Raw genomic sequence first — 25,404 nt, forward strand, 5'->3', positions numbered from 1 at the left:
GGGAGGACCAAGAGACATGGAGGGCTCGGGGTTTCTCATGAAACAAGTATGTATTTGGGATTAAGATCTTGTACTCCTTGCTCCCACATGGAGACAAGTCTGCCTTCAGGTTTCTCTTCATCAGCGCAGCACCTTAGAAATAAGGGCCATGTCACCCATTTTCCTTTAAATTACTCCTAGCTCACGGGCAGAGGTGGTACAGGGTGGCACCCTCAGTGATGTTCTTCTGGCCAAGCCATTCCTGCTCTGATGGGGCCACTCTGGAGTGAGCGGGTGGGTTCCTGAAGTAAGCTGATGACTCACTTGGTCTTGGCCTGATTCCCTCAGGTATGGAATCTGTCCCAAGGAAGTCTTGTGGAGAGTGGGGAAGGGAAACTGCACATGAAGTGCCCAAATGCCTGGCCACTCTATATGTCAGACTCAACTTGAGTCACTTTTAAGCATGGATGTGATTTGATGATGACCAGCCCATTACATACTACATTGTACAAAATAAGAGAGGTCAGAGTGGCCTTCAGACCTCATCCTGAAAGTGAATGTTAACTTGAACACCTCCTCTGACAGCCTTCCCTTCTTTTTTTTTTTTTTTTTTTTTTTTTTTTTTGAGAGGGAGTCTGGCTCTGTCACCCAGGCTGGAGTGCGGTGGCCGGATCTCAGCTCACTGCAAGCTCCGCCTTGCCGGTTCACGCCATTCTCCTGCCTCAGCCTCCCGAGTAGCTGGGACTACAGGTGCCCGCCACCTCGCCCAGCTAGTTTTTTGTATTTTTTAGTAGAGACGGGGTTTCACCGTGTTAGCCAGGATGGTCTCGATCTCCTGACCTTGTGATCCACCCGTCTCGGCCTCCCAAAGTGCTGGGATTACAGGCTTGAGCCACCGCGCCCGGCCAAGCCTTCCCTTCTTTGTTTGTTTCTTTTTCCTTGTTTTTTCTATACTCCCGTTCTACCTTCTTAACTGACTCATGACTTCCCATGGCACTCATGAATGGACGTTGTGTATTTTCCTATCTGCAACTCAGTTCCAAAGATAAAAAAAAACCTACTGAGCCCTATCTGCCAACCATCCAAGACTTCCAGGTGTTTCTAAATTCTTTCCTGAACGTCTATCTCCAGGACTAAGGAGTTCTGGGTCTTCTTTTGCAGGCTGTCAACAGATTGCCCCTCATGTTTGACAGAAAAGCTTTGACTAAAGCTTAGTTTTACTTCAATGAATAAAAGAGATAATTGTGGTCAGTGGTTAAAACCATATATATATACACACACACACTATATATACACCATATATATATACAAACACACACCATATATATATACATATATATATATATTTTTTTTTTTTTTTTTTTGAGAGAGAGGATCTTGCCCAAGCTGGAGTTTAATGGCATGATCATGGGTCACTGCTGCCTCGACCTCCCAGGCTCAAGTGACCCTCCCACCTCGGCCTCTTGAGTAGCTGGGACTACAGAAGCATGCTACCACATCTAATTTGTTTGTTTGTTTATTATTTATTTTGTAGAGACAGAGTCTTACTATGTTGTCCAGGCTGGTCTTAAACTCCTGAGCTCAGTGATCCTCCTGCCTTGACCTCCCAAAGTACTGGGATTACAGATGTGAGATACCATGCCCAGCTTCTTCCATATTCTTTTTTTTTTTTTTTTTTTTTTTTTAATAAAGAGACAGAGTCTTGCTCTGTTGCCCCAGCTGGAGTGCAGGGGCATAATCTCGGCTCACTGCAGCCTTGACCTCACCCGCTCAAGCAATCCTTTCTCCCACCTCAGCCTCCCAAGTAGCTGGGACTACAGGGAAGTGCCACCATGCCCAGCTAATTTATTGTTATTATTTTTTGTAGGGACAAGGTCTCACTATGTTGCTCAGGCTGGTCTCGAACACCAGGGCTCAAGAAATCCTCACACCTCAGCCAATATTCTTAAAGATAAAAGAGAAATCACCATTAGCTTTCTTCTCTCTAGACCACATAGCACCAATTCCCTGTGCCTTTACTTATAAGTCATACCTTAATAATTTTGATTATTATTGGAACCCTTGTCAGAAGCCCTATGTCTTTTCTTAAAAGGATGACTAAAATGAGACGGTGTGCTATGTAAGATCTGATTTTAAAAGAACAAAAACCCCAGCTCTTTGAAAATCATGATTTATATAATACATTCATTTTCATATAGGCCAACATTATATTGGTTTTTTTAAACAATGCTCCCACATAGGTAAATTATTCTTAATTTTAGGTCATTTTTCTTTTTCCACATTAATATTTCCTTAACTTATTTTTGGGTGGAAGGATTCTGCCCAAAAGTTAACCGTTTTTATTCATCTACTTTTTGTATTAGGTTTTTCTGTTCACAAGGAACAGAGACCCTCTTGAGTTATCTAAGGCCATGGGGCTTGTTGTAAGGGTCCTTGTGGACCACGACGGAACCTGAGAGCCACCAGAAATCTTGGCAGCTTGGCACAGGGCCACTGCCGGCCTCTCATGTTCATTCATGTGCGTCTCCTCCCGTTCCCCTATTCTCTTTCACTCTGCATTTCTATCTCATTCGTCTCTCTACAGTGACCACCTTGCTCTGCTCTCTCACAGCTCCTGTCCTCCGTGGCCTTGGCTTGCACATGCACTTGGTCACAATGATCTCTCTTCTCCTTTCCCCACATCGTAACTTTCCAGCTTAAGTTATGGTTGCCAACTGGGTCATTCTGTCTTTCAAAGCAAATTCCCACGAGTGAGGATTTGATAGGACCAGCTCATTTTTTCATTCCAGCCTGTGGAGTGACTGAGGTTCAAGAGTGACCTAGCACCTTGGGTCGGGTGTTCACCTATGTCCCTCATCGTGCTGGGCATGTGAAATTGTCATTCAAAGAACATGCAGCTGGGAGCAACTGATCAGGTACTGTGATTGATAAATATCTGGTACATCCTAAGTGAACTGAATAGTGTTCATAGAACTATTCTCCCCACTTTCTGAGAGTGAATTTTCATTATCTCCCAGAATATTAATTCTTCTAAATTTCTTGTCATATAAAAGTCAGGGGCATATATTCTAACACTTTTTATCTACCTAATAAATACTGATATTAAATAAGATCGATTGTACAAATGAACTCCATGAGACTTTTTTCTGAATATCCCAGGTGGATACTGTCCCACGGAACACTACTACCTTTTGGGTTGAATCCATAAGCCATAACTGTAACTCATACCAAAATAAAGTCAAAGAGTATACTTTTTCTTGATTGGCAACCTATAGAGTCCCAGGTTCTGGGAAGCAGTTGAGAGTGAGGGTTGCTTGCACAGGCTCTGGAGCCAGCTTGCCTGGGATCAAGTCCTGGCTTCAACACTTCTGAGCTGTATCATGTGGGGGGCTTATGTGACCCCACTGCTCCTCACTTTTCTTGTATATAAAATGGCACCACTAAGAGTATTTATGAGACAGGCTATTGTGAGGATTTAAAGAACTAATCAACGTAAAATGTTTTGAACAGTATCTACTACAAGGTAAATACTCTACAAAATAGTTACATTGTCACAATTAATTCCATAACCTTTTGTTGAATACCAACTATATAGCTTAAGCTAGTTTCAGGCAGAGTTCTGTGAATTTTACAATCACAGTGGTCTTTTTATTAAGCCATTTTTAAAATTTTATTTTTTTAAATTGACAATAACTGTACATATAACAGACATGTTTCGATACATATAATGTATCATGGTATAGGGTAATTACCATATTCATCATGTCAAACATCATTTCTTTGCTTTGGGAACATTTAGTGTCCTCTTTCTAGCTATTTGAATCTATATGTTATTGATTGTAGACATCCTACACTGATATAGAACACCAGAATTTATTCCTCCTATCTAGCTGTAATTTTGTATCCTTTAACAAATCTCTCCCTATGACTGCCTTCCCCCTCCTTTTCTGAGCCTCTAGTCACCTCTGTTCTACTTTTACTTCTATGAGATCAACTCATTTTTAGCTTCCACATATGAGTGAGAACATGCAGTGTTTAACTTTCTAGCACAATGGTCTCAATCAAGAAAATACAGATGGATTTCCTAGTCACTTTCTATCAGTCTATGTGGCCATAATTTTATTATAGAAAGAAATTAGGCAAGTTGCTGTGCCAAGCTCTTTACAGAATCACATTGGTAATTTTCTGTCATCTTCATATGTATTATTTCATGAATTTCCTATTATGAATATTTCCAACTGCCTGGGATCAAATTGAGAACAATTGCATGATTTTTACTGTCTTCCAGAATATTAGAGACTTAATTTAATTAATTCCAATGAAAGTTTCCTCAATTCAATATAAAATATTTTACAAAGATCATTCTGTGAATCTTACAGTGATGTTCTTTGCATTCCCCCCGCCGCATCACTTCTGGGTGTAGTGACTTGAAGCATAAATATATTGGTGTGAGAGTCTATACTGAAATAGACACACCAGGCCTTCTTGGATCTGAGTTCAACAAAAAATGAAGTGTGACTTTGCTAGTGATCATCCTGAACTAAGCTGCAAAAATTCTGCTCTAAGGTTTTGTCAAACTAAATAGACTGATATTGCTAAGTATACATATCAGGTTCACTGCCTCTAAAAAGGCAGCCTCTTATAACCTAGTCGTAAACATTTTGATTAGTGAGAAGTGTTTTCACATCTGCTTATCTGAAGCACAAGTGTTTTTCTCCTCCTCACAGAAAGATTGGGATAAGGCAAATATCATCAGCTCCATTCATTTCCACTTGCAGTTTCAGCTAGTATGTAAATACAAGGCTCAGAGGACCAGAAGATGTCTTAAATTAACACAGTATTATAACTGCATCGCCCAGTGCTAGGGAGTGATGGGAAATTGGCATTCCTAATAGAGCTGTGGTGAATATTCATTTTTCCATCTGGAAACTAAGTATGTGTGAATTTGGGAGATTAAAAACTGGTGTGACTTCAGCACTATAACTATATAAACTTTACAGTCTTGAGAGTGAAATTAAAATAAAAAATGTGTTTCTGTAAAAGTATTGAATGAGAACTAGAACTGAAACTAATTAAGTCCATTTGTCAGAAGTAACCTAGGGCACAATTACATTTTAAAGAAAACACAGGTGGGGGATCCAGGACCATGCTTTGATCACTATTTTAGAGACTATAGGAACTTGGAGAAGTTCTCTGCTCAATTCCTCCACAAGATTCCAATTTCAACAAGAGTTGCCAGGATCGCCTTAGAAATACAGAATATTGGAGAAATGGAAGGAAACAGTAACTGGAAGACACACCTTATACCATAAATAAAATCCTGTAGTTAGAGCTTGGAGTGAAAATCTTCTGGGGATGACAGCTCATTCCTCTCTTAGAATTGCTCTTTAGAAATTAATGGGCTTGGCTTTGTATCTCCAACTGTTCTTCACAAATGAACCAAACTGGGAATCAGTTGGAGTCACTGAAGCTTAACACAACTCCAGCTATTGTTTACATGGCTCCCATGAAACCCCTGAGCCAAACTGATTAGATTTACAGTTCATTCGATAAGCCTGTCTGCTCATGGCACATAAGGCAGTGAACCTTTTCACAAAATGAAACTAGAGCTGGAGAGGGGGGAAAACACACAAAATCTTTAATGAAGAGGTAGGCTGAGACTTTGGTGGAAGAACTTTTAAGTTTGTGCCTCCCTTGTACTGGAGTTCTTAGGCTCCGTGTTGAATTGACACTTCGGGACTTGCCCTCCTGCCCACCAGAAACTCTACAGTGCTGTTTTCAGATTCTTTGTGATCGTAGATATGTTTAATGCTAACAACAACTAAGGATTGGAAAAGACTCTTTAAAATAAAGATGAAGTGGGTCAGGGAGCACTGTGTGGATCCATGGAAGCCATCACCAACCACACGATGTCAGACAGAGCGGCTTTTGTTTCCAGCTATCTCCCATCCCCACCCTAAACAAGAGGCTTGGGGGAAGTGTGTAAAACCTATCCCAGTGGCACATGCCTTGGACCTATTATTGAGTGGTTAGGAATTAGTCATGGAGCCATAAAGTCATCACCCCCAATTTTTAGTCCCTTTTTAGCCAGCATAACTGATCTCACTTCTCAAAGAGCATGACTCAATTTCTTTGTAGACCCTGGCCTAGCACTCAGACTTGCTCCCACTGTGACAATGGCAGAGGAGGTGGCCAGCTGAATAGAAGCTGACAGCTACCATCAGAAGAGTCCCTTGTGGGAACTTTACACCATATCTGTTTTGGCTATTCATTGCTTCATCATAGACTGTCCTAAAACTTAGTGGCTTGAAGCAACAACCATTTTATAAATACCTCTTAAATCTGTGAGTCTGTGAGTCTGTGATTCAGGCTGGGTGGTTCTTCTGCTCCGTTTAGTGTCAGCTGGGGATACTCGGTTATTCAACCGGTGGGTAGGCAGGTTTGTAGATTCCAAGACAGCTTCACTTCCACAGCCTTGGCCTGGACAGCTAGCAGGGTGGGCTCAGTTGGACCTCTCCCTTTCCATGTGGCCTCATATTTACTCCACCATGGAAGCTGGGCTTCTTACATGGTGGCTCAAGGTTCAAGAATGCATTCCCAAGAGTCCCAGGAATAAGACATGAGATTTCTTATATTTCAGTCCTGAAATTCCCAGGTCATCATGTCTGCTAATTTCTGTTGGTCAAGAAAGTCACTAAGGCCAGTTCAGATTCAAAGGAAAGGGAGGTAGACCCCACTTCTTAATGAGAGGAGTGTCAAAAAATCTGTAGCCATCTTGAATCTGCCTCAAACACTTTCTTTTGACCTTAGAAAAAGAATTCAGTATTCTAAATCAAGTCATTTTTCATTTATCTTACCGAAAAATGGAAAAAAAAAGGTTTCTTTTCTATAGAAACCTTCACATAATCCCAAATTAAAAAAAAAAAAAAAAAAAAGGCATATTCCTTATTCAAAAGATGCCATATTCTCTGCCAGGCTTGGTTTTTCTTAGAACATAGGCTCTAAATTTGGTTTTGTTGGTGCTCTTCTCCCCACCAACATGGCTTTTAATTCTTTTTTTTTTTTTTTTTTTTTTTTGAGACAGACTCTTACTGTGTCACCCAGGCTGGAGTGCAGTGGCCCAATCTCGGCTCACTGCAACTTCCACCTCCTGGGTTCAAGCAATTGTCATGCCTCAGCCTCCCGAGTAGCTGGCATTACAGGTGCCTACCACCACACCCAGCTAATTTTTTGTATTTTTAGTAGAGACGGGGTTTCACCATGTTGGCCAGGCTGGTCTCGAAGTGACCTCAAGTGATCCCTCCACCTCGGCCTCCCAAAGTGCTGGGATTACAGATATAAGTCACTGCGCCTGGCCCATGGCTTTTAATTCTACCATGAACTCAGTACTTAATAATATTCAGTACACTTGAGAGATCCATTAAATGGAATATATGACTGAGAGTAATAACCTAGCTTTCAAATGGATAACTCTTGGCTGGAAATTTTACTGTCAAGCTTGAATAAATCACAGAGAAAATTGATGTTTAGGTAAAACAACAGAGCCCATAAATATTAAATTCTGGGACTCACACATTGGATGCCTCTTCCCATTCCTCACATCATGGTCTGCTATCTCATACTATAACCATACTCCTTCACACATCTCCGATGTCTACAGAATTCTGTGTACACTATAGCTGTGGCTTTGAAGGATATCATATCATCCTTGCAGATGTGAACAGAGGCCATTTCCTTCAGTCTTTTCATTTTCATTGCAATGAAAAGGCACACTTGAAGTATTTCAAGCTCATAAACCTCAGCCATGTCTGTTGTGATACTCAATGTATGCTTTCTCTCAAATATTTTCCTGAGAAGACCTTGCTGGCATTGAGCCTCTTACCATCTGGATATGTACAGTTAGAATAGGGAGAGGGCAGGGTTCAGAGACTGACCCAGTTATTTACCATTGGGTGGGTTGGACAATGGAGGGAGAAATGGTTAGAGGAGTCTATCATCTCAACCATTTATTTTCCAGTTCATGTTACCATGTCTTTGTATGGTGACTAAAGGAGGGGACACACTGAAGATGGTAGCTTTATAAGTATCTTGGCACAGGAGACCAAAGAGTGAAACAAATACATTACCCAATTTAGGGAATCTACCCCTCCCAGAACTCTGCTGCTTTGTTCAAAGGGCTTCTCAATTTGTGGTCATCATGGCCCCCTTTCCAATCTACTCTCCTCTCCCCATTTTCCCTCCAACCTCCCCAAAGTCCTGCGCTAGGAATTTCCATTCTAGATTATGCAGCTCATCTTAACTTTTTCCTCGATATCTTTGGATTGTTGACAGCATTATAGCACCAGAGACCTTGAGTCCAAAATGGTGCCTTGGTAATCAGCTGACTTGATGCAGTTTTTCATTTCCATGAGAATTACCTATGTAGACAGCATGTACCCTTTGGATAAAGTACACTGTTGGGTATGCTCCATTTTAAGAATGTGATGCAAGGATGACACATTTTCTAAAAATAACGACAACAACAAAAAATCCTTTCAAGTTCAAAGAAGTCTTCTGGCATAAAAATGATGATTGGTAAAAACCCTTTGGTAACATAGTGATTGTTTGGTAGCTTCTGTACTCTAGGGCCAGTGTTTGGCATCAGGCATAGAAAAATGACCAAGGCATAGTCCCTACTCTGAAGGAACTAAGGATTTAATAATAGGCATCTATGTAGGCAAATAAATCACAGTGTCCTTCAGTGTGAGATAAGAGAGAGGGATATGCAGACTGTTGACTAGGAAGGGAGAGCTGGGGCAGATGGAAAGAGTGTCTACTTAATGCCCACCTTCCGCTTTGAATTTATCGTAAGTGTAACCAAACCTAGATTCTGCTACTTGCTGCCCAAAAGCCAAAATTTGAGAGGCAAGAGTTGGTGGGAGGAAAAGCAGGTTTATTTGGAGATTCAGTAAACAGAGAAGATGGTGGACTAGCATCTTAAAGTACCATATTAAGTCAGTACAAATTTCAGGTTCTATGTTAAAGGCAGAGGGAAGAAGAGAGGGTTGGGATCAAGAGGTGACCAATGACCATAGACATCTGGGTGCCAGTGAGGGTCTGAGGAGGCTGGGAACAACTCTGTCTTGGTCAGGTCACAACACTCATATAAATCTTTAACAAAACATAGTTAATTGTTTACATACTTTCCCTTTAATCCCAGAGTTAGTTGCAAAAACTACATGATTGTTGTTTTTGCATATTTTCTCAGTGCTCTAAAATTATCCTAGCTTACGTGCAGGCTAAAGGCTCTTTAAAAATGAAGTTTGCTATGTTAGTTCTTTTACTGTTTCACTGTTATATAAGTGGCTGATGGCTGGAGTATAATCTATAGCTATAAATCCTTTTAATTAACATTTGAAAATGTTTCAACTTTGGAGTATATTTTCAAAATACACATAACACTCAATTTATTTTCCCTGCACTTGAATTATTTTAAAAATACAGATGAGAACTGTTTATAAGCACTAAAGACATCGCTAGCTGACTGTAGTCAGCACATAAGGAAAGTCTCAGAGAAATAGATGCATTTTGGTTATTTACAGAGTGTAAATTAGGAAATTCTAAAAGCCCTTCAAAATCAAAGAGGTGACTGTCTCCCATACTCTTACCTCCTTTTAAACCAATGTGGCATTTACCCAACTGTTTCTGTAACCAGCAGCAACTGGGGTGGGTTGGCTACTCAGGGAAAGTAAACTTCTGGGAAAATGGATTGGAGGCTCTATTTCCTAGTAGGGTCCAAGGCTGAAAAAATTCACTCTGGTTTATTGGATTAAGTGGGGGCACAAATCCCCCTAAGTAGCCTTTCTGTGCTTTGCATCCTTCTGTAAGCAGGATGAACAAGTAGCATGTGTTTATAACGCCTGAACATCCCAACCTAACTGACAACGTGTTACTGGTGTTTTTTTTCCCTGCCAGAAAACACATTGGCTCAAGATCACACTTTGCAAACTGCTACAGTTCCTTGTTTGGGAAGCAGGAGATTTGGTCTCCATGGAGAATTTGTCTGCCAAGGCTGAAGAAGGGTTCAATGGAGTGGTCTGGGTTATGAAATCAGAAGTCGGGAAATCTCAAATTTTAATTTGGTCAGAGAAACTGACATTCTTTTTAGGAAAAGTCCCTGCTTTAGTGTCTCCAGGCATAAAATTAGGACACTGGCTTTTGCTTTGTGGAGATGCACTGACTTTAGTGTTTGAAAAGATTTTTGAACATGAAATGTGATATAAGTATCTGTGAACGCATTTTTCTCCTGTTTCACCAGGGAAAGTTCAGAAATATGTTGTATAATGCAGAAACGTTTGGCCCTTCACTTTTGGGCATGTGATCTGGGACAACAAAGCCATTGCAATAGGGACATTCTCGGCTATTAGGTGGTTCAGATTTCTATGTTCTTTTCCTCTTTTCTTTGTTATTTGTTCTATAGAGTAGTGTGTTCACAGGGCAGAATTTATTGCATTGCTTCAAATGTTTTGTTAATGTGCCATAAGAAGGGACACATAAATATAGTGACTACTTAACTTTTCATGTGCCAGTGACTTGCTTTCTAGATTAAAAAATGTTGAAGAAATTTTAAAGTTCAAGATTCAATTTCCCTATCAAGTGACATGTTCTCGTAACCATCCTGTCAGCTTATTTTAAGTAGTATAAGCTGCTTTAATATTAGCAGCAAGATGTATTCAAGAAGATAAAGCTCCAAACAAAATAATGATAAGTTGGCTGTGATTTGGGATAATTCATAGCGCTAACATTCTCATTGGCTGAGCAGGGGGTGATAAGGACGTGTCAGTAATGTCCCTCTGCTTTTGTCTCTGTATCCCCCCAGGCCTCCTAGCTGGCTTGTCCTCTGGACTGTTTGTCTCTTTTGAAGTTCAGGTGGACACAGAGTTTGGGACCCACTGTTAATTCTCCAAATCCTGGCAAAAGACAGAAATGGTTCAGACCCAGAGTGAAGCACAAACTTGTTTTTATGCAGATCTTGGCACCAGGAAACTATCATATGACAGAGATTATAGATGGCCCTCTAACAACATGGGATTGAACCGCAGGGGCCCACTTACACATGGATTTTTTCAAACAAACTCTTAGATTGAAAATACAGTATTTGCAGGATGAATCCAGCAAATGTGGAGGACCGACTTTGTCTACATGCAGATTTTCAGGGCAGACTTCAGGATTTGATATGCATGGATTTTGGTTATGTGCAGGGGTCCTGGAACCAACCCCTTGTGTATACTGAGAGACGACTATATTTGCCAAGCTATAATGATAAGGAATGGTTTATCCTGACCATTTAAATGACGTGAATATGGAGCACAAGTAATCTCATTTGCATATTCCCTCTCCCTATGTTTAATCTCCATTATTTGAAGTCCTCTCTTGTTATATTTACTAGTATGCTTTCTTCACCTTAATTTTCACAGCTACTATTTTATTCAGCACGCATTTAATAGTGGACATTGTACTACATACCTCACATAATCTCATTTAATCCTTGTAACAACCTGATGAGTAAGAATTCTATTTTACAGATTAGAAAATTGAGTCCTAGGCCAGGTGAGGTGGCTCATGCCTGTAATCTCAGCACTTTGGGAGGCCAAGGTGGGCAGATCATGAGGTCAGGAGTTCGAGACCATCCTGACCAACATGGTGAAACCCCGTCTCTACTAAAAATACAAAAATTAGCCGGGCATGGTAGTACACACCTGTAATCCTAGCTGCTTAGGACGCTGAGGAAGGAGAATCGCTTGAACCCGGGAGGCGGAGTTTGTAGTGAACCGAGATCGCACCATCACACTCCATCCTGGGCGACAGAGCGAGACTCAGTCTAAAAAAAAAAATTGAGTCCTAAAGAAGTTGGGTAACTTGCTCTAAGCCCTCGGTCGGGAAGAGGGTGAGTCTAAGCGTGTTTGCTTTAATCTCACCTAATACACTCCACAGATCACTGGTTTAAGTCCTAACTCAAAATCAGCCTTTTTTTTTTTTTTTCCACAGAAGACATTTTTATAGAAAGCAATGAATTTTTTTCTTTAAAGAACTTCATTTTAAAATGTCTACTCCATCTTTGGTCTTTCAAGAGTGCATTGTGTGTGGCATGAGATGTACATAGCTTCACGTTTGTTTCTAATGAAGATGGGGATGGAAAACCAAATTTGCCAGGTGGGGGATTTCACCCCAGCCCTGTGAACTCAGTTTTAGATTTAACTTGATTCATTTAAGGTTGGAGTTTATTTCCGGCTGGCAAAATGTGGCTTCTTGGCTTAGAAAAATTCCCTCAAAACAAACTTGAAAAAAGTTTGCCCACCTAAAATGGCAGCGTGAAATACGTCACATTTTAATGAGCTCATTGTAAGTGAATTAGGAACACTGAAATGCAATTTACTTCAAAATAGCTCTGGGTGTTATAAGGAACAGCTGGCAGTATGGAGTCTCCTGATCCCAACCAAAGGCAGGTTTGCCCCTATTAAATGGTCTGTGACTTAGAGTGAATAAAGTGTCACTTTTTTTTTTTTTAAACACAAAAGCATGAAGTTTCAGTGTAGAAGAGAAAACTCTGAACACTAATATAAAAAGACAAAAAAACAGTATGGGAAAACTCTTTCTTTCTCTGGAACAAAAAATCTGCCATTGAATAGAAGAATGCCTAGTTTATTAAGTTTAGTTCACGAAACTATAAGTATATTGTGGTCAATGCATAGCTCATAAAAGCCGTATCTTGAAAGACTGTACACAGGTGGGAGCTCTGGTTTTGATGCAACATTCTAAGAGCTTTAGATAACATCAACTCTACTAATCCTTAAGAAAAGGCAACTACTGAGGGGTAGAGGACATGTCATGATTTCCACTTTACAGCTGGGAAAACTGAGACATGGAGAGATTAAATGCCCATGTGGCCAGTGTGGAGCAGAGGCAGGATCCGAAATAAGGAACTCAGGTTCCAGAGACCATGTGCTACCCACTCTCATGGATGGCCTCACATTAGAGGGTTCCAGGAAATATGTAAAACTGTTGGGATAATGTAACCACAGAAGGAGAATAAAGAGATGTTTTCAATAACTAGTTTCTTGAGATGGAGTCTTGCTCTGTCGCCCAGGCTGGAGTGCAGTGGTACGATCTAGGCTCACTGCAACCTCTGCCTCCTGGGTTCAAGCAATTCTCCTGCCTCAGCCTCCTGAGTAGCTGAAATTATGGCACCACCACCACGCCCGGCTCATTTCTGTATTTTTAGTAGAGATGGGGTTTCGCCAAGTTGGCCAGGCTGGTCTCGAACTCCTGACTTCAGGTGATCTGCCTGCCTCAGCCTCCAGAAGTACTGGGATTACAGGCATGAGGCACCACATCCGGCCCAATAAGTAGTTTTTATGTTGCATGAAAAAAGCAAATATATTGTCTGCTGTTGGTGATGATGAAGTCAATATACTAGTGAACTTGATAACAAAATGATTAAAGTAGGTCTCAGGGAATGGAAAATATATTAGGCATGACACGGATTCTTCAGACTTCTCCATGAGTGAACAATATTCTAAAATTATTTTGAAAGCTCCCCTACAGACGGTGGGCTATAGGACAAATAGGTAATTTTATTTTGAAGAGTGTACTGGTAAAACATAAGAATTCAAAAGCTCTCACCTGAGCAAATGCCTCTATTCATAGCTTTCACTGCCTTTTAAGTAAAAGTGTTCAGTTTATAGAAATTTCTTCTGTGATGTTATTTTGTTTTCTAGTCAGCATTTTTTTTTAGATGCAGTTTTGCCAGTTAACTGGATTTGTAGGGCCCTTCTTGCACCGTGCATATATTTTGTAGGCACGTGTGCTAGCACACACACACACGCATATGCCCTGTGCCCTATATACTCAGCACACCTTTATCACCAAGCTGTCTCTCTCCCTTTGGTTCCAGTCAAGTATCTTCCTGTCCCAGATTTTGTTTTCCCCATTAAAACTGTGTACTCCCTCCCCAGGTCTTTAATTTTTTAGGGCTCTGAATTCTTCATAATTTTTAGGGCTCTGAATTCCTTTATTCCTTTGGCCCCAGAGATTGACATGTCCTCTGTGGATCCAGAATGACCTCTAAACCTCCTTTTTGTAAGACACTTTTGTAAAACACTAAACTCTATTTTACCATGGAAAAAACGACTGAGTCACAAAACTTGATTTTTTTTTTTTTTTTTTTTTTTTTTTTGCGTCAGAGTCTTGCTGTGTCACCCAGTCTGGAGTAGAGTGGCACAATCTCGGCTTACTGCAACCTCTGTCTCCCCATTTCAAGTGATTCTCGAGCCTTGGCCTCCCAAGTAGCTGGGATTACAGGTGCCCACCACTAGACACAGCTTTTTGTATTTTTAGTAGAGACAGGGTGTGGGGGGGGCTGGGGGGTCTCACCATTTTGGCCAGAACTCCTGACCTCAGGTGATCCGCCCACCTTGACCTCCCAAAGTGCCAGGATTATAGGCATGACCCACCGCGCCTGGCCAAAATGTGATTGTTATAGTCAGAAGGAGCTGACAATCTTCAAATAAATTATGTCAAGAGTGAGGGTTTGACTCAACTTCAAGTATCTTTGGCATCTATGTTAAGAGTGAGAGTTTGACTCAACTTCAAGTAGGCAGGAGACTTGGGCTAATAAGTTTTCCATTTGCGATGGGCACTTGACATATCCCAGAACAAGACTCCCAGCCTTGTTTTTCTTTATCTGAACCTCTTCCCACACAAGCATAATTTGCTTCAGTAGTGCTATACATGTAGTTGTGATATTTAAATTTAATATTATTTAGAATTTCAATTTGAGCGCAATCTGTGGGATGAAGTAAATAACTCTGGTCATTCATACATCATCCACTGAACACATCTTGGGAAGACAGGAATGAATGGTCCACAGAATTCCTCTTAGAAGCAAGGGGTGATATTCAGAATAGTTAACAGCTGGTATGACATGGGGATATCCAAGCAGAAGGAGCCCTTGCTGCACCAGGGCTTAAGGGCTTAAACTTTCATTTGCTAGGCTGTGAGGAAGTTGCTTAGTCCCAGGAAAATGGAGAGGGCAGGGATGGTTGCCCGTGAGAAGCTAAGGGCAGCAGCTTTTATCAACCAATTCGGAATATTTCAGCAACCATTACAGCCACATCACTGGCTCCTGGCTGAGTACACTCTGCAGTGAGGTTCATTATACTATGGCTATAACAGTGTGGACCCCATCTCTCTGGAATAGTACATATTTTACATGAAGGGAAAAGGCTAACTTGCAACTTATTTGCATGAAAAATCACTTTACAAATACTTCCTAGTTTACTAGATTATTTCTCCAATAGTTTCTCAACTTTATCAAGATGTATTCGTTAAAACTGTGTGCTCTCCAAAATCATCTACTGAATTTAAACCCACTGCACCCCACTTTGGACTATAATTGACTGGAGTTACTGATTGGAAAGGAAGTGGTAAACACCCCTAATATGCTGAGGGACTTACTCTGGCAGCTGCTACCACCTGTGGGGACCCTTGATGATGTTCACGCAGCTTTTCTGAGTGGCACATGCTGTTCCCTTCAATACTCCTTGAGGTGAAGAAGAGGACACCCCCTACCCCTGTGCACACACAGCTCCTGCTGTTTCCTGGGGCTGCACCCTGCTTGTGTTTCCAATGCAGGGATGTCAGATTCCAAAGAGGGCTCCCCAAGGCACTCCAGAGGCTTCAGCCCAGCACGTCCCAACCTTTTCATGCCATGGGACCCCTTTGGCAGGTTGCTGAAAACCATGGGCTTCTTCTCAGAATAAGGATTTTAAATACATAAAAGAAACCACAAGAGGTTACCAAAAAAGCCAGTAATATTGAAATACAGTTAACAAAATGTTTTTAAAAATTTCTGCTAGAGCAATATATATGCTTCATTATTGACATATGTGGCTAATTGTCTAATAACTACTGTAATTTGAGATATTTGCAACAACTGTGATGTGATGTAAAACCAATGGTTTCTAGTGATTACTAAGTCATAAATACTTATCCTACTGCTACTGCAGTTTGTTGTCTACGTTCGTAATGGCAAAACATGCTAAATGTCAGAGGTTAGTGAAAATTAAGATGTAAATTTTTTCTCATCCAAGTTCACAGTACCCTTGAATGAATTCTCTCTCCTCGGGTTAAGAACCCCTGCAGGATAAGGTTGCCCCTAGGGCCAACATCTCACTGGGGCCCCGCCTCATGTCCTAGAGGCAGGAGCCTTCATGCCACCCACACAGAACTCGGAGCTGTCTCTTGGCCCAGCAGTTCTCGCCACAACTAGTTCTTAAAGTTCGGGGCTAGGAAAGAAAGGCATCATCGCCTGAGCTCCTGGCGCCACTTTAAACAACCTATCCTTGACTTGTGTGACTTCTCCCACAAGCTCTCCTGGTCACCTGGGCAAAATCCTAGGTGATCTGGGGGCAAGGCGGAGCTTTGGTTTTCTGATCTGCAAAAAGAAACACCCACCTCGCAGGACTGTTAGGATGAATTGAGGTAATGGCTGGGTTGTGTACATTATACAGCACGATCAAGGTGGGTGCTGTGATCATTTTTGAGGGTTAGGTCTTTGAGGACCCAGCACAGTCTACACAGCTGTAGTCCCGAAGTGTTGGGCACGCCTTAAGCACTCCACAAACACCTGTAGAAATGAATGAATGACGTATGCATCTGTACGTGGGCCCACATCTGCGAGAACAGGCTGCTCAGGCAATGAGGCCCGGTGCATCACCTGCACTTTTCTTTATAACGGGTAGTAAAGTCTCCCTTGCTCTGCGCTGCTCGGCAACCACAATTCTCTCCAGAGCGGGCGGCGGAGTGGGGCTGCTTCGCCGCGAGCTCGCCTCCGGGTCTCCTACGTCGTGGCTTCCGGGCAGGTACCGGGCGGCTGGAGAGGCGAGAGCCGGCGGGTAAGGTGCGGGCGGTGCGCCGGGCCGCCGGCGCGCAAGGAGGGGCGAGAGGGTGGGGAGGGGCGGGGCCGGCGTCCTCGTCACTTGATAAAACGCCTGCGAGTCTCCAGAGAACAACGGGCTCATTCAGCGGTCGCGAGCTGCCCGCGAGGGGGAGCGGCCGGACGGAGAGCGCGACCCGTCCCGGGGGTGGGGCTGGGCGCAGCGGCAAGAGGAGGCGAAGGTGGCCGCGGCGGTAGCAGCGCGGCAGCCTCGGACTCAGTCCGGAGCGCAGGGCGGCCGCTGCAGGTCCCAGCTCCCCTCCCCGTGCGTCCGCCCATGGCTGCCGCGGGGCAGCTGTGCCTGCTCTACCTGTCGGCCGGGCTCCTGCCCCGGCTCGGCTCAGCCTTCAACTTGGACGCTGAGGAGGACAACGTGATCCGGAAATATGGGGACCCCGGGAGCCTCTTCGGCTTCTCGCTGGCCATGCACTGGCAACTGCAGCCCGAGGACAAGCGGCTGTGAGTTCCCCGACCCTTCCCACCCCCACCGGCGCGCCGGCCTGAGCGCGAGGAGAGGCGAGGGCGCGCCCTGTTCCCGCCGGCCCCGGGGAGGAGTTGGCCGGTGGGTCGCGCCCCGGCCGGCGGAGGCGCACCCAGCGCTCAGCGCACTCCGCTCCCCGCCCTGACCCGCTCCGCGCGGCGCCTCCCCCCATTCAGCTCGGGAAGGAGGAGCACCCGAGGGCTAGGCTGGGCCCCGGGAGAGTTTACTTTTTTTTTCTGTTTTAAACAAAGTGCTTTCCGCCGGTCCTTCCCTCCGGGCATGTTTGCTGAGACCCCGGCAGGTGGCACGCTTTGCTGAGCTTCACGTGTGTGTTTGGGGCGGGGGTGGGGTGCGGGGTCACCGCAGCTCTGCTGTGGGTTTGCAGGGAGCGTAGTTCCAGGATGGTTCAGGCCTTTTCAAACTCTCAGTGCACCCCGTCTCCCTCGCAGACTCGCGCGCCCCGCACAAGTTGGAAAGCCACTTTCCATGTGTCCTGCATGACTTTCCCAGCAAGGCGGGGGCGCTCCTTAGGATATACTTTTACGCGCCTGAAAAAAAAAAAAAATTAACCAAGCACCTGTTCTCTGGGCTAGATCAGCTGAGAAAACAAGTCTGAGTGATGTGCCCAGCCCCCAAAGTACTCGGCCGCACCCGAGACCCGCTCGGCTCCTGCGTTGGGCAGGCACAGCCAAGGGGTTAAAGCAAAATGTCCGATCTGAGCCTGGACTTTGCAAACAAGGTTTGAAAGGGACAACCCCCGACCGTAGCGGTAAACCTCCCAGGAGAAAGTGGAGACTGGCACTACGGGCCTCTCCTTTTATTTCTTAAACAGTGTTTGGTTCCCACATGATCGAGCTATTTAAGCCGGAGAGGGTATTTTGGCGCTTAGTCGCCTTAATCGCTATGGGGCTGCATTCTTGATCTGTGCTACTGAAAAATAGGCTCTAGCAACAAAAGGTCTCCCCTCCCCACCCAGGCCTTGAGTTGAACCAGGACCTTCCAGGACCAACAGACCGGAGAAAGCAAAGTGCAGCCACAGTGAAGAGACTTTGTGTTTAGGAGAGGCGAATGGATTTTAGAACTGGAGGAAACCTCTTGATTTCAGCGGTTAACAACTTTGGAATTCGTGAATGTTGCAGCCCCTGAATTTTAGTCAGTAGTTTTTTTCTGTAACACCTGCTAGGTGAAGCACAGAAATTAGCTGGGGGTGGGGAAGCTCTAGGAGGGTGGTCTGAGGCTGTATGCCTGGCCAGCTGCTTATACTCTGCTTTCTCTCAGAAATAATTGTTGTTAAGCTGTAAATCTGAAATGAAAGGTTCCTGTTAACTCAGATAATGGATGACGTTTATTGTCTCGGAATACTTGGTGTGTAGAATTTGAGCTTGTCAGTGCAGAAATGATTGTGGGCCAGCAGAGGGAATTCATTCTCCTGGGCATTCTCTCTCTGCACCGGAGGCCCACTGAAACCGGTGGCTTCCTTGAAATACTTGTTCAAGTAAAAAGTGTGAAGGGAACGTACTGGGACAAGAAATATCCTGGCAGTGGAGATTTGCAAAACGTGACTTTGCCAGGAATCTGTGTCGTGAAGGTTAGCAGCATGCTTGCTAAAACTTGTTACTGCTGCTGGGCTTCTCTGGTATTAGAGCTGAGGCAACTCCTCCCGAGGTAAGGATAAGCCTGCAGTGGGGTCTGGTGCCTTCTAGAAATGCTCTTTTTAGCAGCTGACAGAGGGGAGAGGCCCCATGTAAGGAAGACTGTATGTTTCCTAGAGTCCAAAGGCAGTGTCCACGCTTTAAAGAGGCTGTGGTTTATGTCACGTGCTGCCCACCCCCATGCTTTTGTAAAGTGTTCCAGCTTCAGGAGTAGCATTGGTCTTCCCAGGAGAACCAGCACACACAGGCCATAGCACAGGTCAGTTGTCACCTTTGACAGTAAAGAATGTGGGTGTAAATGGCAGAGCCAGTAAGATTGAGAAAACTTCTGGACCAGCTTCCTAAATTCTATGGAAAAACTCAGTGGGGGTCTTTCAGGGACCTGCTGGGAGAGAGACCTAAGCTGAGATTCCTTCTTGGCCTTTTATTAGCAGCTGTTAATTTACTTTGAGCTTTAATTTCTTTATTTGTAAAATGGAGATATTACTGCTTACTGGGGTTATTATGAGGATTAAGAGATAATATGCAAAGTGCTTAATGCCTGCCTGGCATGGGTACTTGCTAAATGGTAGCTGTTAATGATCATTTAAAAAGCAGTAATTGTGTACCTACTGTGTGTCAGGTACCTTACAAGGTGTCTTAAACATTCTGTGATTGTAAGATTGCCTCAGAGTAAAGCCAAAGGTTATTGTTTTGGGGTAATGATATTTTAAACTCAGTCATGTTTACGAAACCCATGTTCAAAGCAACTTAACTTTAATAGGTGTTAATTAGACTTATAACAAAAGTGAGTTTAATGAATAGGGGACTTTGAGGAAGGAGAAGTAAAATATCAAAGATGCATGGGACCGTCAGATAAATGCACTATCACAGAAGACCTATCATAAATTTTTGTAGTTTAAATTTTCTATAGTGCCTTTAACTATTCAGTCACATTTTAAACTCTAGTTATGACTTTATGACAGAATAATATTGTGTCAGAGAGCCTCAGAACATGTCGGGTGTTCCTAAAGCTTTGGAGACTATAAAATTGAAGTAGATACCATAAAACTTCATCCAGGTTTTCAGGCTCTATATTAAAGAAGTTTCAGACTCCAAAAGATTACTCAATGGTCAGCCGAGTTGGTCTGCCGAGTGACTGAGGTCAGGGGCTGAGCACCTTGGACTCTTTAATTTCTCTTAGGTAGTTAAGATTGAGTCATCTCCAGAGGTGGAAGGTATATGATGATGACGGTGGGTATATCCAGCCTATGAATCATCACTCTTAGCTCTTCTGGGAAGAGATGGATCTAAATATGACCACAGGGAAGAACCTAGAAGAAGGAGATCTATAAGAGATAGTTTTATGAAGTCATTTTGGATTTCTGCCAACCATCATTTTCTTTATGGGGTCTCTCTCTCTCTGATCACCACCGTCTTCCAGAAATGCTCCAGGCCCACTGTCTGTTCTGTTCTGACCCTTACTAGGTTTGTTCTTGACTTTTCTCAGACTTCTCATGTTCCGTCTCTTAAAATCATGTTTTCTGAACTAGAGATTATCTAGTCCAACTGCCTCTCTTTACAGACCGAAGCTGAAAGTTCAGCTTGAGCAGAATCTTAACAGAATGTGGATTTGAATTTGATGTGTCTGACCCATGCTGGTACCATCTTTAAATAGAAAAGCCAGAAATGTTCTTCAGACCTGGAGAAATCAGCAAGCGTCTGAATTTTGGAAGTGTACTATATTGTGTTGATTTATCAAACTGCTTTCCTATATGCATAGGCCAGGGCTATCTATTTAAGTATTGGTGCCTGGACTCTTACTATTGATGCTATTCCAGCTGGCCTTGGAACAAGTTCTGGGTCCGTCCTTCTTTGCCTGACCCCGCCCCATTCCCTTCTGAAAAAGCCCAGTGAAGTGTGGCTATAGCTAGCCAAGAATCAGAGCTGTATTCAGGATGTGTACCTAAGCACTTGCTTCCTTGCATTTATTCACTCGGAGTGCCATGTGGCCCAGGGCCATCTTCCAGGGATTGCTGGGTCACCTTGAATGCTAAGAGTAGAGAAAAAGCCAAAACGGGCAGCAAGACTTACAGGAAGTCTTAGGACTCTGCAAGAAAGCAGAAATAGGCAAGTTTAATTTTAACACAGGCTGGTGTGAGAGCAAGTAATGACAGGGTTGGGGGAAAAAAAGGTCAACATATTTATATGGTATAAATAATTTGTTGAGGAAGTCAGGTTAAATGCTTATATAAAAGGATTCCTTTATTATAAAGAAGCGGTTATCCTGTGTTCTCAGTTATATAGACTCTCTTAGCATAACAATATATTGAGATTTAATTTAAGCTTTAATAACCAAATAGTACCAGAATTGTGGCGCATGCTTCCCTGAAGACCTCGGCTCACCATATTACTGTGGACAGTGAGGCCAGTGAATTATTTGGTATTTTCAAGAGGGATAGTGAGACAAAACAGAAAATACTGTCGTAGGCTTAGATGACAGGGTCAGTTGTGCCTGAAACACTGATTTAGTGCTGAATTGGCCCATTTTAAGAATATAATCATAGCTTAAGAATCAGTTTAAAATTTCCCCATTCTACACTAAAGCAATGTCTTAACTCCTTTGGATGTCTGTAGCACGTTGTGTCTGACAATTCTAATGGTTTGTGCTTAACTGATATCCACTATCTTTACGAGATGATCTAATCTCTCCCAACTGGATTATAGGTTGTGTGAGGGCAGGGGTCTTACATTCATTTCTTTGCCTGCTAGCACCTAGCATATGCCTTGCAAATACAATAGATAGAGTCTGATATTATACACTCAATTTAACCTGTGAAATCAACTCTTTCTGCTGAGGGTGGAGAGGGAGAAATCCCTTTCTTTAACCCTTCGCCCTTCCTTGCTCAGGCCTTGGTGTCTTCTGCCTCCGAGGAAACAGAAGCTATAAGCTTAGCAAAGAAATGTACAAGAAGTTAATTCTTGGTTTTTGATTTTTCAAAGGCGGGGGTTCCAGCTAAGGGATTTTCATGAGTGATTTTAAGTTACACTTGGCTTTTGCCCTAAAGGCAGACTTTAGAACCTAACCCCAGAAATACAGACTGACCTGCACTGCAGTGGTTATTCAGGACTTGCTGAGGTGGTTGGTTGTTATGAGGCTGGATAGAGAAGGATGGCTGTGGAATAGAGATCCTTCTGAGAGCAGCTTGACGGGAGTGTGGGAGTCAAATGGAAGTGTGTAGTACATGTGTGAAGTCACTTGTGAATTGATAGCAGTAGGTGTATTTCTTCAAGGATAGTAAGGGAATCTTGGATGTATTTAACTCTTTCGGTAGGATGGTGGGAAGACTGCTTCCCCACTCCAGGGGTGAGCCTGGGAGCCATAGTGTGGGATCTGGGAATCTGTAGCACCCCCACTGGCTCCTGGGAGGATGATGGTAAAGATTAAGTACTGCAGCAGTGGGAAGTGGATGTAGTCTCAGTCCCCAGTGCCCGTCTTCCCTTTCTGGGCTTGGGTACAACTCAGGAATCAAATAACTTTATATCTGGAAGGAAGCTTAGGGGTTCTGAAACCTGGCTGGTCTTCAGGGTAACTACTTGGGCAACCTTTTATAAAAGTGATTCTCAGCCCAGCCCAGATCTGTTACATCCGTTTCCATAAGCGTGCTCCAAGAATCTGTTCTCAAAGTCTTCTTCGTTTGAGTCAGACTAGCTTTTCTCCTCTACACAGAAGGCAGAGTATAAAGTAGTGACTAAGAGCAGAGCCTAGAGCCAGGTGGGATCAAACCCTTTTCTGCCATTGACTAGCTATGACTTTGTGCAGGATTCCTAACCTTCCTAGGCCTTCCTGCCTTCAGCTGTGAAGCTAGGATCCTTGCACATTAGAGTAGTCCTGGTCCAGAGGGAACACTTTGTGTTTGTTAAATAGGTGAGGAAACCAAGACCGTAAGAGGTGCAGTGGCCGTAGCATGTTGGGCAAACTTGGTCTAAAGTCTTCATCTTCCCTGCTTCCTGGTCTGTGTTGTGTGTGTGCTTTCTCCTTTTAGGTTTGGTTTTCATCACGTTTAAGTGTACATTCTCCCTTTTCTTCCATTCCATTCTCCAGTTGGAAAGTGTCTCAGAAGAGCCGTGCCTTCTACTTAGCAGCCCTTCATAGCCACTAAGCCATAGATAAATCCCAGTGAGGTCTCAGTGTTCAGCGATGAGTGGACAGATGGGTGCACAGACATGGCGGGGCAGTGACTGCGGGCTGGATACCCAAGGAGGGTGGGTGGTGCAGTTACAGGATGGGCTTACTGCTAAGGAATACCACCTGTCTGGTTTCCAGGCCTTCTTAGACCTCTATGACCTTGAAAGCACCCCCACACCCCCATCCCTAGGAGGCTGGATAACTTGCACAACACCCAGGCCAGGTTTGAAGACGATTTATTTTTCTTAGTTTTTTGCTTGGCACTAATGTTTGCTAGGAAGGAGCTTGTGGATTATTGATGACAAGACTGCCTAAGGTTGGAAAGTATGTGGGCAGAGTATGGAAGTAGTGTTTCCTTCGCAGGTTTGTTTGTTAAACTGGCATTTAGATTTACAGACACTGATCTCTTGGAACTGAGTTAAAAGGTTAATTGTTAATTAGCCCTGAACTGGGGCAGGTAGATGGGCCTCTCACCGGCGTGGGTCCCTGTCAACCTAATAACAGGGCTTGATAACCACCATCAGATCTGCTGTCTGGCTTTTCCGTTTAGATAAACAAAGCAAGATGATCTCAAACCAGCATACCGATTCCGAGGTTGGCATGTTTGTAGAAGACTGTTTACAGGCCACAGTGTGGCAGCAGACCCTCCCCAGTTCAGCCCCATGCCAAGTTCCAACGTTGGGTCCCACTATCGCTTCATCTCATCCTAAATTGGCAAAAAGACTGTTTAGAAAACTAAGTCTCAAACCAATTAAATGGTGAAGACGACTGTTCTGAATTAGGGGAATGGGAGGAAGTACCACTAAATGCAAGTACAAAGGGCAAAAACTCGTGATGTGGAGCCATGGGTATCCGCTTGCATGTTTATTTGCCAACCGGCTAGTATATTTTGCATGTCATACAATCTGAAACTTACTTTTTTTGAAAAGCCATTTCAGATATAGTGTAAGAAAAGCCTTTGAGAGAAACATGCTTTCTAAGCCTGGGAGTATAGAAATAAAAATAAACTTTGCAATAATTTGAAAGGGGCACACTGGTTAGTGATTTGAAGAGTAAGGAAGCACCCGGTAATGCCTCTTTACCCAAGAGCTGTGTTTGCTTTGCTCGGTGATATCAATGTCACTGTGGTTTCTTCATTTTGAAAAGGACGTTCATTTGTACTGAGGTTGTTTTAAGTGTGTGTGTTTGAGAGAGAGAGAGAGATGCAAATGATAATAAACATTTCAGACCCAGAGGGTAGAATGTCACCGAACCTAAGCTTTCCTGAGCCAAATACCTCCTTTGTCCTTGCAGAATCAGGAGCCCTTCTCTTGCGGATATGCTGCCATTATGATAAAGTATTGTGATGTAAAGTTAACAAGAGGATCCTTATCCAACTGAATCACAGCCAAGGGGTGGAATGGTTGGCCTCTGGTATGGATGCCCCATTCAGCAGCACTGAGAGTTTGGAGTTGTTCTGTTCTCCTTCCTCCTTGCTGAAGGTAGTAAGAAATCCTCCCTAGGCCCCATTCCCCTGATATATCTTGTTGGGTGATGGCCTGTTACTGGCAGTGTGATTATGTATGTCCCTTTAGAGCAAAGGTATCGAAACAATAAAAGTTGTGAAATGGAAAATGTTTAGAATTCTGCAAGGCTCCAAAGAGATTAGAGATAGGTAGGAAAAAGGCCATTGTTTTCCAATCAAAGGTGCTGAAAACCTGTTGATTGGACCTAAGGAATCCAGCTTTGCTGTGACACAAAACCCAAGAGTTTTCTTTCTTTTTCTTCCTTTCTTTTTTTTTTTTAAAACAGTCTCATTCTCTTTGCCCAAGCTAGAGTGTAGTGATGCGATTTCACCTCACTGCAGCCTTGACTTTCTTGGGCTTAGGCAATCCTCCTACCTCTGCCTTCCGAGTAGCTGGGACTACAAGTGTGCAGCACCACACCCAGCTAATGTTTTTTGTTTTTAGTAGAGTCAGAATATCACCATATTGGCCAGGCTGGTCTCGAACTCCCGGACTGTAGCAATCAGCCCGGCTTGGCCTCCCAAAGTGTTGGGATTACAAACGTGAGCCACCGTGCCCAGCCCCAAGAGTTTTCAAAAAAGGAAGAGTTCCAAGAGGCTCAGAAGTGATCAGGTGGACATGCAAAGACATAATTCTAGGAAAGG

The 25,404-nt window shown here is 43.4% G+C and overlaps 1 protein-coding gene across 3 annotated transcripts in view; it reads left to right on the plus strand.

The window, feature by feature from the left end:
- Positions 1–17,028: 17,028 nt before the first annotated feature.
- The window catches only part of ITGA6 (integrin subunit alpha 6), a 79,335-nt gene continuing 70,959 nt past the window's right edge, over positions 17,029–25,404 (plus strand). For 2 of the 3 annotated variants that reach the window (XM_077956165.1, XM_015110360.3), the window contains exon 1: positions 17,029–17,413. In XM_077956165.1, the coding sequence (XP_077812291.1) occupies positions 17,232–17,413 (182 nt within the window). In that variant the 5' untranslated portion in view covers positions 17,029–17,231. 3 annotated transcript variants of the gene reach the window in all.

The sequence above is a fragment of the Macaca mulatta genome, chromosome 12 (assembly GCF_049350105.2).
Source record: "Macaca mulatta isolate MMU2019108-1 chromosome 12, T2T-MMU8v2.0, whole genome shotgun sequence".
NCBI lineage: Eukaryota > Metazoa > Chordata > Mammalia > Primates > Cercopithecidae > Macaca > Macaca mulatta.